General features: G+C 36.4%; 2 protein-coding genes across 2 annotated transcripts in view; both read left to right on the forward strand.

Annotated features, from left to right (window-relative positions):
- LOC138319677 (bifunctional glutamate/proline--tRNA ligase-like) overlaps window positions 1-16,162 on the forward strand; it is a 16,322-nt gene continuing 160 nt past the window's right edge. Inside the window, 16 exon segments of the mRNA XM_069262823.1 lie at window positions 1-56; window positions 491-576; window positions 1,026-1,134; window positions 1,438-1,480; window positions 1,482-1,502; window positions 1,504-1,524; window positions 1,906-1,965; window positions 2,121-2,231; window positions 11,312-11,464; window positions 11,652-11,764; window positions 12,084-12,195; window positions 12,425-12,538; window positions 13,012-13,221; window positions 13,610-13,825; window positions 14,159-14,386; window positions 15,248-15,442. Of these exon segments, the coding sequence (XP_069118924.1) occupies window positions 1-56; window positions 491-576; window positions 1,026-1,134; window positions 1,438-1,480; window positions 1,482-1,502; window positions 1,504-1,524; window positions 1,906-1,965; window positions 2,121-2,231; window positions 11,312-11,464; window positions 11,652-11,764; window positions 12,084-12,195; window positions 12,425-12,538; window positions 13,012-13,221; window positions 13,610-13,825; window positions 14,159-14,386; window positions 15,248-15,442 (1,848 nt within the window).
- LOC138318624 (bifunctional glutamate/proline--tRNA ligase-like) overlaps window positions 12,470-16,162 on the forward strand; it is a 21,489-nt gene continuing 17,796 nt past the window's right edge. The window contains exons 1-4 of the mRNA XM_069261154.1: window positions 12,470-12,579; window positions 13,012-13,221; window positions 13,610-13,825; window positions 15,248-15,442. The gene's annotated coding sequence lies outside the window, so the exon portion shown is untranslated. The remainder of the gene's footprint in view (window positions 12,580-13,011; window positions 13,222-13,609; window positions 13,826-15,247; window positions 15,443-16,162) is intronic.

Genomic DNA, 16,162 nt, shown 5'->3' on the forward strand with positions numbered 1-16,162 from the left:
ATGATTGACATGCAGTCAGACAATGGTTGTATGAGAGAATCCAACCTTCTTCAGGTGTAAAACTGAGCCCCATGTCAAAACAGGCACCAAGTACAAGTACGTTGCTATCTTAGAGTAAAGAGATAGAAGTGAAAACTTGGCCACTACTCTTCCTACGTTAGAGTTATAAAGTCATAGTTAAAGTTGCTAGAATAGAGGCACACAGCTGCCTTAGACTAGCAGATGTTTGTTATTAAAAACTTTGTACTTCACATTCAATTAGATTTGTTTATTTTTGTATTTATCTTTTTTCATAGCTCAGTAGAAAATAACAAATGTGTAACATGGCTTTTTTAAGTTTATACTGATAAACTAGATGTTACAGTTATTACATTTTGATTGGCTAGGGAAAGTATCAGTCTACTATGACTGGTGATAAAATGTACTGTGATGTTTTTATAAAAGGGCTCTACCCGACATAACGACTTTGCCTGCATCCGATCGTTGATAGTGTTGAGGGAGTGACGCATGCTCTGAGGACGACAGAGTACGGCACGACCGTGACTGTCAGTATTTCTGGATCATTGATGCGTGAGGGTAAGTATAGGAAGTAAAATAACCTCCCCTATTTCATTCATCACACCTTCTTCATGAACTCACATTCTTTTACTGTGAGGTAAGGGAGTTTTCCTAAACCTCTCCATGGGGAAGCATTAATTTATATAAACAGAAATTAAAGGAAATCATATAATGTATAAGTCAAAGATTAGCTTTATATATATATTCTGTAACATGAATTTCCTCATTAATATTCCACATGACAGTGTTCATACAGATAACAATACATCAGAATAGATTTTCCTCAGAAAGAAACTTTAATAAATTGACATAAAACATTATTGTGACATCTTCAATGTTACAAGATAGGCTTATGTTCAACCTGCCCAAACCATTTAGCATTAAAGAAAATGTAATGTAAGCAGATATGATAATTTCTACGAATACTTACATTCTAACATGTTTAAGATTTAATGTTATTTCGGCAGGTCTACGTAAGCCACATATATATGAGTATAGTCGACTCAATCTACAGAATACTGTGCTCTCCAAAAGGAGGCTCACATGGTTTGTGGACCAGGGTATTGTCGATGGATGGTACGTGTACATCTAATTGGATTTTCTGGATAAAAGTATTCATTAATGTGTAAAAACCATAAATTATATAAAACTTTTGTGTCAAAATCATGTGTCTTCAGCACAAAATAGAAAAATGACACAAAATATTTAGATTTTGGAATTACCCAGTGGCCATTAAGGTTATGTATGCAATTGCATTGTGTATCTTTACCATTAACTAAATCCATAAAGATTTCTTTCTCACTAAAAATATAGAAAAATCTCCCGCACTATGTCCAATTAGGTTTTTGTAGTAACATGAAATACTTTTTACATATATAGGGATGATCCCCGATTTCCGACAGTGAGAGGAGTTTTGAGACGTAGGTCTTACTGTGGAGGGACTCAAAACAGTTCATTGTAGCACAGGTAAGCTACTTCTGACTGAGTAGGTACAGTCAAACCTGTCCTATAAATACCACCCAAGGAACAAAGGAAAAATGATCTGCTGAATTGGCCTTAAAGCATAGGTTAGATTGTGTTAAAACTGGTCATATGGAGCACCAAATGTAATGGTTAATATAGCAGTGGTCTTAATACAAAGATGGTCACTATGGCAAGTTTTACTGTATATTTAGCATCCTAAAACTTTTCTCACTACAAGTGAATAAAACAATATTTAACTTGAAATAATGAATAGATTTCACATCATTAATTACAATCTCTAAATGTCAAAAAGTTTTGATGAAATTTGACAGTCAATAACATTTTCTATATTCTGAATTTCTTCGTTTTTTTTTTTACTGACAGGGTTCATCACGTTCTATTGTCATGATGGAGTGGGACAAAATCTGGTCTGTTAACAAGAAGGTTGGTATGACATTTATAAGACTACAAAAACTTGTTTCTGTTTTGTGGCATAATACACAAAGGTTAGGTCTGCTCTCAAAAAAATTTTAAAGTTGATTTCTGTGAAAATTTCTTATTTCGATTCAATTCTTAATCTTTTATTATAATACACACAGGTGATAGATCCAATCGTACCGCGATACACAGCCCTCCTAAAGAGTGATGTGGTGCCAGTCAACGCCAAGGGAGCTAGTGTGGGCTGTAAAAAAGTCGCAGTTCACCCGAAGGTACATGTCTTTAACAGTTATTGACAGCCAATATCTTTTAAGTAAACTTAATCATTATCAGCTCCTTAACCAGTATTAGGGCACCGAAACGCATCTGAACATTTGATCGAACCAACAAGATGCTTGGAGGTAAACAAGCCTTCAATTTTATATGAGTTTGTCAAAGAGTTATCTAGGTTTGATTTTAGTTTCAATCTTATTCATATATCAATTAGTCTCTGAGCATAATTTATTAACTATGGAGCTAATTTATTTCCTGTGCTTCTAAACTATAAAAATTTAGATTGAGTAAGAATCCTCCATAACACAACACTCATGTGTTCAACTAAAAACACAGTGATTGTTCATCGTTTTCCATCTTCGAACTTAAAAAACAATCAGATGTACTTAATTTATATTTAAAAGATATAAAGTCTGAATTACAGGGGATCATAAACATATTTATGAAAGAGCAATTTCGAAACATCTTCATCTGCATTTCATAGCATTCAGGAGTAATGATTAGCAGTAAAGATATTTTGATCACATTGTATCGTACATTAATTGCATGTTATCCATTTCTTATGATTTTTCCAGAATTTCAGACAGACATGGGAAAAAATAGATACCCTTGGTACTCCACCCTTGCTCTCATATTGAGGTGACAGCTGACGGCTGAGATGCTTTAAAACAGGGGGAAACCTGATAACCCTTTATCAACTGGACTGGCAATCTCAAGAATATAAACCAATAATGAACACTTCGGCTTAAATACCCAGGATTTAGAGAAACTATCCTCAAAATCATTCAAGGGTATACAAACATTAATGTTTACAATGTACACAATTATCTAGCATTTGACCACAAATACCTAAATTTTTTGTGTGTCTTTTTACATTCTGCACTCCGTTTCAATGCTTTGATAATAATAACTTAGCTGTGGCAATTTTTTTTATTAAAAACTACCATTTTATTTATAATTTTAATACATGTCAATAAAATAATTTTAATTTTTCGTTAATTTAATTTGTTAAACCTGTTTGTTAATAACTTTATGATGGTTTGTCGGATTTTATCTGATTTAAATATCATTTATTGGTTTTACTTTATCGATACGAACGGAAAAAAAATAAACTTTCACCATTGATCGCCGAAACCTTTGACATTGATGAATACTAGTATTGTCATTTTACACTACATTATCGTTATCTATTCCGATAAGAAAAACAGTTTCTTACCTGTATCAAGAATCACTCATACAACCATCTATCTTATGTCTTATGTAGCTCTTTAGGAAATTATGGCTTAAAAAATACCTAAATACAGTCAAACCTCGATGTATCGAAGTTCAAGGAACCGTCAGAAAAACTTCGAAACATCGAGACTTCGAATTATTCATGGTTGAAATTAGACTGATTTTTTTACCATGACCAACTGTGGTAGCCCTAGTTGTGTACATGTCGTCTCTGTTTCGTAAACTTTATAATCACTGTATTTACCACAAACAAAACAAAATAAAAAACGAAGTATGCAATTAATCACACGTATTGCTATCGTTAGTGTTATGTATGACACTAAATACATGTAGTTATGAGATAAGGGAGATAACTCCTATAGTTTTTTTTATCAATACATCCTATGAAGGTCATATCATTGATTTAGGTTTTATAGAACTTTCTAGAATTTAATCATGTATAGAACAAATATGTTTGTAAACATGTTGATTTTAAGTAGAGATCTAGAATGATCTATTTCCAGAAAGTTATGTGTGTTTACTTGTTTACTGTTTTTTAGTTAGATATTTCTAGAAGTAGAAGGTTCTCCAATAATTCTTGAATTACAGTTTTAGCTATATATACTCCAGCTGTCCCAAGGCTAATCAGAACTGTAATGAGACCTGTAATAAGACAATATCAAGAATTGTACAGCGCCATATAAAGATTCTATTGGGAGAGCTATTGTGACTTTATCTGTGGATTATTTTACAACACTTTGTGTGGATTATTCATATTGCCTGGAACTTTACAAATCATCGGTGGACATTCAATTTCCTTGTGGATTTGTGATTATTGGTAATTTGAAACCTGGAAGGATCAAGGATTATACCAAGGACATACGCGCATACAGATAAGTAACACTTTAAATCATCGTACTAGTCTTGTACCACCACCAATTACTTTAGACATTGTAAACCATCACTGTATAATATTGTATATATAATTAAATTGTGTTTTGAATTTAGCTGCTGGTTTCTCCTTTCTGTTATTCGTTCATGTAACAGGAATTGGGGGCTCGTCCGGGATCGATATTCAATTTGTGAAATCTAACTTTGAAAAATTAATTAAGAAATTTTCAAAATTTGTGTACAAACTTTGAGTTTACATTTGAAACCAACAGCTAGATAAATATGACTACTATGCAGGTAGAACAGTTTGTTAAAAGGCCATCCCTGGAAGTTCTTTTGCAAGTTAGTAAGAAGGATTTACTGTTATTGGGTAAACATTTAGGCCTTACTATCAAAACTAATTTGAGGAAAGCTGAAATTAGGAATGTAATTATAAGATATTTTGTTGACAATGACAAATTTGACTCTAGTGCATTAGATAGTATAGAGGAAACAGTCAGCTCAGAAATTCAAATTAGACAAATGGAACTTGAACATGAAATGAAACTAAGACAAATGGAAATAGAAAAAGAGTTAAGAGAAAAAGAAATTGAAAGAGACTTAAAAGAAAAAGAGATTGAGAGAGATCAGATGTTAGAGCTAGAGAAGCAGAAAATTCAAGCTGAAACAGAACTTAGAATGAAAGAATTAGAGCTAGCTTCTCAAGACAGTTCAAGTAATCTAACTTTTAGGGGTTTACAAGGAAACAGAGGTTTTGATGTCAGTAGAAACATTAGGTTAGTTCCTCCTTTTCAAGAGAAAGAAGTTGACAAGTATTTTCTGCATTTTGAGAAAATAGCTGATATTATGAAATGGCCTGAAGATAAGCTTACAATGCTTCTTCAAAGTGTCTTGATTGGTAAAGCTAGAGACATTTATTCTTCTTTATCTGTAGATGAGATTTCAAATTACCAAGTAGTCAAGAAAGCTATTTGAAAGCTTATGAGTTAGTTCCTGAGGCTTACCGCCAGAAATTTCGAAACTCGAGAAAGAGAGATGAACAAACTCATGTAGAATTTGCCAGAGAAAAAGAACAATTATTTAATAGGTGGTGTGATTCTAAAGAAATTGATGAGGATTTCGGTAAATTGAGGCAATTATTGTTGATAGAGGAGTTTAAACGTTGTGTCCACACAAACATAAAAAAACTCATTTAGATGAGAGAAAAGTTGAAACCCTTAGTGAAGCAGCTACAATGGCTGATGATTACGCTCTCACCCACAAAGGCTCATTTGTTAAAAACAGTTCTCAAGACAAAAACAGTACCACAGGTACTAGTAAATTTGGTCAGCCTAGGAACCCAACCTTTAGTGGCCCTTCCTACGACAAACCTAAATTAGGTGATAAAACTAAGTCTGCTTCTAAAACAGATGATAGGGTAGGTGTGGGGTCTCCTTCTGGTCCTGTTTGTAATTACTGCAAGAAAGTAGGGCATACTATGTCTGAATGTTATTCTCTCCAGCGTAAGGAGCAAAGGCGTAAACAGTCAGTTCCTTCTGTGTTAGCTATGTCAAAGCCTAGTCAGAAACTTAGTGATATTGTGGAAGATTCTAAAGTGTCTGTTGAGATTAAGAGCTCAGAGTCTGATAGCGTCTTGGAGAAGTACTCTCCCTTCATTTCTGAAGGTTTTGTTTCACTTACTAGTGATATTACCAACTTGAAACCTGTGAAGATTTTGCGAGATACTGGGGCTTCTCATTCTTTGATATTAGATGGCGTAGTGCCTTTGTCTGAGGAGACCTCATCTGGTAGTAGTGTTTTGCTTCAAGGTGTAGAGTTAGGTTTTGTTAATGTGCCTCTCCATTGTGTTTATTTAAAGTCAGATTTGGTTACTGGGCCTGTCACCATTGGTGTTAGACCGGAACTTCCCATAGAGGGCGTGTCGCTCATTTTAGGCAATGACTTGGCTGGAGAGAAAGTTAGGGTAGATCCCTTAGTGTCCAGTATCCCTGATAAAACAGATGATGCTGAGACTATTCAACAGGAATTTCCTGGTATTTTCCCTTCTTGTGCTGTAACTCGTTCAATGAGTAAGAAGGTTTCTGATGTTGCAGTAGTTGAGGATCATTATAGTCCAGGGTTAGGTGACACTTTCTTGGCTCATGATATAGAGGATGTCGGGAGCAAGTGTGATCTTTTGAGCAATCCTGTAGACTTTGATAGTGATAGAGTTGTTCCTAACAAGGGTACTTCTTTGTCTGACATGATGAGCAAATCATCTTTGTCTAGAGAGGAGCTTATAGTAGAACAGGAAAAAGATCCTGAAAATCTCCTTACTGTGTGATCGGGCTTTGAGTGAGGAAGAGGCGGAGAAAGTCCCAGTTTGTTACTTCCGTAGGTCAGGTGTGTTGATGCGCAAGTGGCGCCCCCCTGATGTGTCTCCCGAGGAAGACTGGAAGGTTGTCAATCAAATAGTTGTCCCACCGAGGTATAGGCAAGATATTCTGAGTTTGTCTCATGATGTACCTATGGCAGGGCATTTAGGTGTGACCAAGACTTATAACAGGATCTTAGATCACTTCTTTTGGCCCAAGTTGAAACGGGATGTGGCTGATTTTTGTAGGTCTTGTCATACTTGTCAGTGGTAGGGAAACCCAATCAGAAAATCCCTGTTGCACCTTTGCACCCCATTCCAGCATTTGAGGAACCATTTAGTAGAGTCATTATAGACTGTGTAGGTCCTCTACCCAAAACTAAGTCTGGGAATGAGTATCTTTTAACTATTATGTGTGCTTCCACACGCTTTCCTGAAGCCATTCCACTCAGGAATATTAAAGCCCCTAACATAGTCAAGGCTTTGGTTAAATTCTTTACATTGGTTGGTCTTCCAAAAGCTGTCCAATCGGACCAAGGTTCAAAATTTCATGTCTGGTATTTTTCAACAAGTCATGTACCAGCTCCAGATCAAGCAGTATAAGTCTAGTGCTTATCATCCAGAGTCTCAGGGTGCTTTAGAACGTTTTCATCAGACATTGAAGAATATGATGAGATCTTATTGTTTTGAAAACAAAAGAGATTGGGACGAAGGTATACACATGTTGTTGTTTGGCGTTAGAGAATCTGTACAAGAATCTCTTGGCTTTAGTCCCTTTGAACTTGTGTTTGGACATACTGTACGTGGTCCTTTGAAAATTTTGAAAGACAAAATTTTGGACGAAGATTCTAAAGTGAATCTCTTAGAGTATGTATCTAACTTTAAGCAAAGGTTGACAAGGGCATGTGAACTGGCAAAAGAAAATTTGGCCGTTACTCAAACCAAAATGAAAACATGGTATGATAAAGATGCCCGTGCAAGAAGTTTTGATCCAGGTGACAAAATTTTGGCTCTATTACCAATACCGGGTCAGCCTTTGCAAGCTAGATATTTTGGACCTTATGTTGTTGAGAAAAAGGTCGATGATGTTAACTACATTGTACAAACTCCAGGGAGGCGCAAGAAAACTCAATTATGTCATGTTAATATGCTTAAGAAATATGTAGATAGAGAAGAGAGCAAGACCTCTCAACCTATTGCTACTTTGGCCTCTGTACCATCACAAAGTGAAAGTACAGCTGATATTTGTAAATTAGACTTAGATGGTGGTGTACAAGATGTAGGTTTAGACTGTGGTGTTAAGTTACGGAATTCAGATGTGCTCGCGAACTTGGACAAGAAACTGTGTCATCTATCAGAAAAAGAACGCAATGAACTTAAAGATTTGATACTTGAGTATAAACATTTGTTTCCGGATACACCAGGCAAAACAGATGCTATCTATCACGACGTGGATGTAGGCGATGCGCCACCTGTCAAGCAACATCCTTACCGTGTCAATCCTTTGAAAGAAGAACACTTAAAGAAAGAAATTCAATACATGTTGGACAATGATATTATTGAACCAAGCAAAAGTGAATGGAGCTCTCCATGTGTTCTGGTGCCAAAGCCAGACAAGACATACCGGTTCTGTACTGACTTCAGAAAAGTAAACTCTGTCAGTAAAACAGACTCTTATCCAATTCCAAGGATTGACTCGTGTATTGACAAAGTTGGCAAAGCCAAGTACGTAAGCAAGTTTGACCTGTTGAAAGGAATATTGGCAGGTGCCATTAACAGAAAGAGCTAAAGAAGTGTCGGCATTTGTAACCTCGCAAGGTTTGTACCAGTACAAAGTTATGCCATTTGGTATGAAGAATGCCCCGGCAACATTTCAACGTCTTCTTAACAGCGTGATATCAGACCTGGAAGGCTGTGATGGATACATTGATGACGTCATCAACTACCACGACACGTGGGAAGACCATCTACGCAGGATTCGTGAATTCTTCGAAAGACTCACTACCATGAAATTGACTGTAAACTTATTGAAATGTGAATTTTGTCATGCAACTGTTGAATTTTTAGGCCATGTTGTAGGACAGGGGCAGGTTAAACCTGTTCAGGCCAAAGTAGAATCAATTACAGATTTTCCAGCTCCTGGAGGCAAGAGAGAGCTGATGAGGTTTCTTGGTATGGCTGGATACTACAGAAAATTTTGTCAAAATTTCTCTGTTATAGCAGCTCCACTTACTGCTTTGTTAAAGAAAAATGTCAAATTTGTCTGGTCAGACGAATGTAAGTCTGCCTTTGAGAAATTGAAAGCCATACTATCAAACTCACCAGTTCTGACTGCTCCAGATTTTAATAAACAGTTTAAACTGTTTGTTGACGCCAGCGATGTAGGTGTTGGTGCTGTTTTGATGCAAGAAGGTACTGAACAAATTGACCATCCAATTTGTTATTTCTCGAAAAAGTTTGACAAACACCAGAGAAATTATTCCACCATTGAGAAAGAATGTTTAGCATTGATTTTGGCCTTAAACCAATTTGATGTGTATCTATGCACTACAGTTGTGCCTGTGTTGGTCTCGATTCTCACCGACCACAACCCATTTGACATTCATTGGGAAAATGAAAAACAAAAATCAAAGAATTCTCAGGGTGGAGTTTGACTTTGAGCAAGAGTACAATCTTGACATCAAACATATCAAAGGGAAAGACAATAATTCTAGCTGAGTGCATTTATCAAGGATTTTAAATATTACTTGATATGTCAAGAAAGTTTCCCTTTTCAAGAAAACTTTCTTTTCTTTAAGGAGGGGTGTGTTATGTATGACCCTAAATACATGTAGTATTAGTGTGAGTACATAAGGGAGATAACTCCTATAGTTTTTTTTATCTATCACAACATCCTATGAAGGTCATATCATTTGATGATTTAGGTTATAGAACTTTCTAGAATTTAATCATGTAGTTAAACCACTAAATAAGTTTGGACAGAACGATGTTATTGAATATAAGTTAGGGAGATCGTAGTGAAAGATCAATATCCAAGAAAGTTCAAAGATGTGTGTTCACCTAGTTTTCTACCTAGATATTTAGTTAGATAGTTATACGAAGAAGTTATAAGATCAGTAGGTTGTCTACACAATATGCTAGAAATATACGGTTTAACCATAATATAATACTCCCCATCTGTCGCAAGGCTTTATCAGAACACAGAACTGCGTACCTGAAATAAGCACATATCAAGAATTGTATCAGAGCGCCATAAAAGATTCTAAGGGGGGAGAGCTATAGTATCATATCATATACTCCTGTGGAATAGATACAAACCACTTAAGTTGATGGATTAATTCATATTGCCCTGGAACTTTAGCAAATCTATCGTTTGGACATTCAATTTCCTGTGGATTTGTGATTATTGGAATTTGAAACCTGGAAGGATCAAGGATTATACCAGGGACATTTAGCAATACAATGTAAAACCATCACTGTATAATATTGTATATAAAATTAAATTGTGTTTTGAATAGCTGCTGGTTTCTCCTTTTATAAACAAGACTTACTTGTACTAGGCCTAACCCATGTACATGTGCACGTTTGTTGACTAGTTAAGCGATGGTTAATATTACAGAATATGAATATAAAAACGAAAACACATTGTAAAAAGGAAACTAAAAAGGGGGAACCGAAAGCGCTACAACACCTACAAAATACTTTGATTTAGAATGAACGATTTGCTCCAGTATGTATGCCAAAGTTTTGCAATGTAACAGTTTCGAGTATGAGTTACTAAAAATGTGGCTCGCTATTTACCGTTTCGTAAATTCTACAAACCGCTACCAATGGCGGCGGCGAACATAAAAAACACGACTAACTGTATCTTTGCCGTACTAATGATTTGATAATGCAGCTTGTAAAAACAAAGCACCAGATATCGGCCTGATCAGTGATATTAATTATCTCGTTGGTTTCAAGCAAGCAACACAAGCTGTCATAATCCCTATTGTCCGGCGAAGAGCCGTCGCGAGACAGGTGTGACAGCATGCCGCGGGGTATCGGCGAACACCTGATCTGTACAGGTAAACTTTTATTAGAATCATTGAGTGACAGTTACCTATGATTCTATAACAAATGGTCCATGAAAAAAGTTCGATACATCGAGAACTTCGATTCATAAAACTTCGATTCATACATGGGTTAGTTAGTAATGTTATATAGTGAAGAAATTCGGGACCAGACAAAAAGTTCGATACAGCGAGAAATTCGATTCATCGAGGTTCGAATCATCGAGGTTTGACTGTAGTGTTGAATTAATTGAAATATAACCATCTCAAACAAAGGTTAAATACATTTGTCAGCATCTTTTATATATGTAATTTAATTTTTGAAAAATTATTAAAAAATAAATTTCTTTCATGTTTAAGCTTATAACATCAAATTGATTTACTCAAAGACAATATCAAATATTGTCCAAAGTTCACATTTAAAATCTCTTGATTTATATTTCGGATAATTAAGTCAATTTTAATCCCAAATGCTGAGAAAAAGGAAGTGAAATGTTTTCCAAAGAATCACCTACAAAACTGATCTACGTGATTGATTACAATACAGTGTATGTATCTTGATCTCCTTTAGGATTATAAGAAAACTCAGAAGATCACCTGGCTGGCTAGTACTGACCAAGCTCCGTTCACTCCGGCCATCTGTGTCCAGTACGATCATATCATCACCAAACCTATCCTAGCAAAGGATGAGGACTTCAAAGGATATGCAAACAGAGACTCAAAGGTAAAGAGGGCTCATTTGAAGAGAGAAAAATGTATACCAAGATTTTTTCTTTCAACTAGAACAGGTAGTTCATGAAAGAAATAATTCTTGTATTAAATGTTTAAAAGAAAAAACAGCAAACCTTCACACTATTTGACAATTAAAAATGTAGATGAAAATTTTAAAATTGGATCGTGATATTTTACAGAAAGAGCAGGTTATGTATGGAGATCCGTGCCTTGCCAGTTTGAAGAAAGGGGACATAATCCAGCTACAGCGTCGTGGATATTACATCTGTGATCAGCCGTACCAGCCAACCAGGTAATCCCAATACCTCTACTACCAAATAACTCTCTATATCCCCATTTGGTCTATATCATTAACTCACACTTAGTATCAAAGAATTTAATGACTTAGTATCCATCATATCAAACTCAAAATCTCATATTCTGTGGAGGCAAAAAAAAAAAACCATATAGCATTTTATTTCCGTGGGGTTGATATTTTAGTGGCATATTGCTGTAATCACGAAATTTATTTCTGCAAAATATTGAGATGCCTGAATCATATACATGTGCTCTTATTGCCAGATCACAAAAGTTTATAACAAAATCAATTTTAAAATCCTTTCCCGTCACAGTCCATACACTGGGAAATGCAGTCCATGTGTGCTTCTAAACATCCCAGATGGTCACCAGAAAGAAATGCCAACAGCGGGCTCTAAACACAAGCAGGAGGCCAGTGCTAAAGAGGTATACAAATCCATTAATTCCTTTGCTAGTTAAGTATTGAAAAAATATTTAATTTGTTAGCCATGTGACCAAATGAAGATGAGTTGATGATAATAGTTACAAAAGGTAAAAAGTAATATAAAAGGATTCGAGGCATGATTTGTGTAAAGCATTCTCCAATAAAATTAATATTAACATTCTATCTGATCATTTTAGGAATGTACGAGGAATGTTATTTACTTAATTACAGAAAGCACAAAGCAAAAAAGGAAAGTCAGCTGAAAAATCTCCCAAGATGAGCAAGCCCCAACTGTTCCAGGAGGGGCCTCGGCCGCTGATCTGGACAATAAGATTTCTGCCCAGGGTGAACAGATTAGGAAGCTGAAGGGCAATAAAGCTCCAAAGGTAATTTGGTGATGTTTGTGACCTTTTCGGCAGTACACATCACATATCCTGATCAATTGTGATATGAACATTAAAGTATGTTGCAGTTGAATTTCATGAATGGTGTATTATGGTGAAATGAAATGATGATATTCTTTTGCTGTAATTTTGTATGAATGTTTAAGCTGGGACCAAACTTGTCTTAGATAGTTCCAGTTATACAGTTATTTAAAGATAGGAATTGACCAATGTAGTGCACACTGAAGTTTTAGACTGTCAAAATTTCCCTTTTGCTTGTCAAGAGTCATACAATAGATTTTTATGACAATGTATTTAAAAATATTCTTTATTTATTAATTATTTACTGTGTTGTGTGCACATATTTGATATACAGTGCTTTATATCGAATGATAATGAATTTTTTGTTTATCGTAAAATGTTTCGTATGTGTAGAACCAGATCGACTCGGAGGTGAAGATCCTTTTGGACTTAAAGGCTCAGTATAAATCTGCTACTGGTAAGGACTGGAAACCAGGAGCCAAACCATCCCCGGCCCCAGCTGCTGCTGCTCCCCAAACCACTGGAGGGGGCGCCGACCTTTATGACAAGGTCGCAGCCCAGGGCAACAGGGTTAGGGAACTCAAGGGACAGAAAGCAAAAAAAGTAAGGCTTAATTTATTGCTAAACTTTACAGATTTCAGTCATCTGAAAACTTTCTTGATGAAAATTATCCAAACTTTAATAAAATTATCTGAATTGTAATCTCTTTGTATCAGATATTTCATAATTATATTTTGAAATTCACCAAAATTTCCAATATCTGAAAAACAATTTTACGCAAGTTTTTTACTTTTGAAGCAGTGTGAGAACTGTTAAACAAAACTAAATTGTATCAGTTTGAACCAAATGAATCTTAGATTAGATATGCTAAAACTTGATTAGCAATATAAAAAGTTATTATGTTCATAGTTCAGTATGTTTGTCCTATACTTAACTAAACATCATTTTGAATGGTATTGGTATATTACACTAAATAACAATTGTGTTTCAGGACCAGATCGATGCTGAAGTGAAAATCTTATTGGCGTTGAAGGCAGAGTATAAATCAGCTACTGGTAAAGACTGGAAACCAGATGCCAGACCAACCACAGCTGCTGCCCCAGCTGCTGCTGCTCCCCAAACCACTGGAGGAGACGCTGACCTTTATGACAAGGTCGCAGCCCAGGGCAACAGGGTCAGGGAACTCAAGGGACAGAAAGCAAAAAAAGTAAGGCTCAATTTATTGCTGAACTCTGCTAGTTTTATTCATCTGAAAATGTACTTGATAAGGAATTTTCCTTGATCATTATTAAACTGATGTGTGAAATGTAATTTATTTGTAAACTGATTACAAATTTCAGGAGAATTTTGTAAGTACCCGAAAGAGTGAGTTTGGTCTATATTGAGCATGAGAGTTTATTTGGGCAAATAAGTAACATTCAGCTTTGATAGTATGTATGTATGAGTAAAACTGTCAGTGTTTATGTTTATAAATTATTATTATGAGAAATAATTTTTAGTGGTTGATGGTATACTAAACTAAATAATTATTGTGTTTCAGGACCAGATCGATGCTGAAGTGAAGATCTTATTGGCGTTGAAGGCTGAGTATAAATCAGCTACTGGTAAAGATTGGAAACCAGACGCCAGACCGGCCCCAGCTGCTGCCCCAGTCCCTACTCCGGCTGCTGCTGCTCCCCAAACCACTGGAGGAGACGCTGACCTTTATGACAAGGTCGCAGCCCAGGGCAACAGGGTTAGGGAACTCAAGGGACAGAAAGCAAAAAAAGTAAGTTAATTATTTTTATTATTTATTACTCAAAGCTTTGAAGGATTTAGAACTACGTTTTTTGACCGTTTGAGTCTGATCAGAGGTTTGTAGAGTGTTTGAGGCTGAGCGGAGGTTTGTTGACTAAGTCTGTGCGGAGTTTTGTAGACTAAGTCTGAGCGGAGGTTTGTAGACAATTTGAGTCTAAGCGGAGGTTTGTAGACTGTTTGAGTCTGAGCGGAGGTTTGTTGACTAAGTCTGTGCAGAGGTTTGTAGACTAAGTCTGAGCGGAGGTTTGTAGATTGTTTGAGTCTTGGTGGAGGTTTGTAGACTGTTTGAGTCTGAGTGGAGGTTTGTAGACTGTTTGAGTTTTGGTTGAGGTTTGTAGACTGTTTGATTCTTAGCGGAGGTTTGTTGACTGTTTGAGTCTGAGCGGAGGTTTGTTGACTTAGTCTGAGCGGAGGTTTGTTGACTAAGTCTGTGTGGAGGTTTGTAAACTAAGTCTGTGCAGAGGTTTGTAGACTAAGTCTGTGCGGAGGTTTGTAGACTAAGTCTGAGCAGAGGTTTGTAGACTAAGTCTGAGCGGAGGTTTGTTGACTAAGTCTGTGCGGAGGTTTGTAGACTAAGTCTGAGCGGAGGTTTGTTTACTAAGTCTGTGCGGAGGTTTGTTGATTAAGTCTGTGCGGAGGTTTGTTGACTAAGACTGTGCGGAGGTTTGTTGACTAAGTCTGTGCGGAGGTTTGTTGACTAAGTCTGTGCGGAGGTTTGAGCGGAGGTTTGTTGACTGCTTGAGTCTGATCGAAGGTTTGTTGACTAAGTCTGTGCGGAGGTTTGTAGACTAAGTCTGAGCGGAAGTCTTTTACCATTTGGTGTTTTTTTTAGGACCAGATAGACGCTGAGGTGAAGATCCTATTAGCGTTAAAAGGAGAGTACAAATCTAAAACTGGTAAAGACTGGAAACCTGATGCTAGACCAGCTCAGGCAACCCCAGCAACAACTGGAGATTCTGACCTCAATAATAAGATCGCTGCGCAAGGAGACAAAGTCCGAGAACTAAAGAGCAAGAAAGCTGACAAAGTAAGAAGAGTTTTATCAATCACATTTATATCGTATTTCACTGATTTATGACTTCTGATTAGATTTTCATTGGCTGTTTGTATCAAGTTAATATATTGCATATTTTGTGCAAGACTCTTCCTCTCTTTTTTAAGTATTTTATGCTATCAGATAGATATATAGGCCAGCATTCAAATTTCGGATGTTTTGGGGGGCTGCAGTGGCTGAGTGGTTAAGATGTACCGACATTATGTTACAAGTCCTCCATTTCTCGGTCATAATTTTGAATCTACGTCGGAAATTGCCATGTACTGGCCAGTGGTTTTTCTCTGGGTACTCCAGCTTTCCTTAACTTTGACCTTAGTTTAAAATCATGAAAAAACACATTTCACAATCTGTTGTTTTACTACCTGTCCAGTACATTTTTAACCACTGCTTCTTAATTAACAGTACTAGTGGTCACTTGGAGTTACAGTGAACACTTTTTATATTGAGATTGATGCTACCTAAATACAGCTGTTGTGTTATGCTGTAACACTACCTATGTCCTCAGCAGAGGCCATCATTCATTGCATGTTTCCACCCTTTAATTGATACACTCTTAGAATGGGGAGTGGGGAGTCCAACACAGTTGATGATCAGTTACTGCGTGCCGGTGGTGGGTGTCCAGCTACACCCAAAAGATCATTCTGCTGTCATGGCCATCCTCTGCATTGCTATGTTCTGGTCCTGCCCGACAAT

Source organism: Argopecten irradians, chromosome 3 (assembly GCF_041381155.1).
Source record: "Argopecten irradians isolate NY chromosome 3, Ai_NY, whole genome shotgun sequence".
Classification (NCBI taxonomy): Eukaryota; Metazoa; Mollusca; class Bivalvia; order Pectinida; family Pectinidae; genus Argopecten; species Argopecten irradians.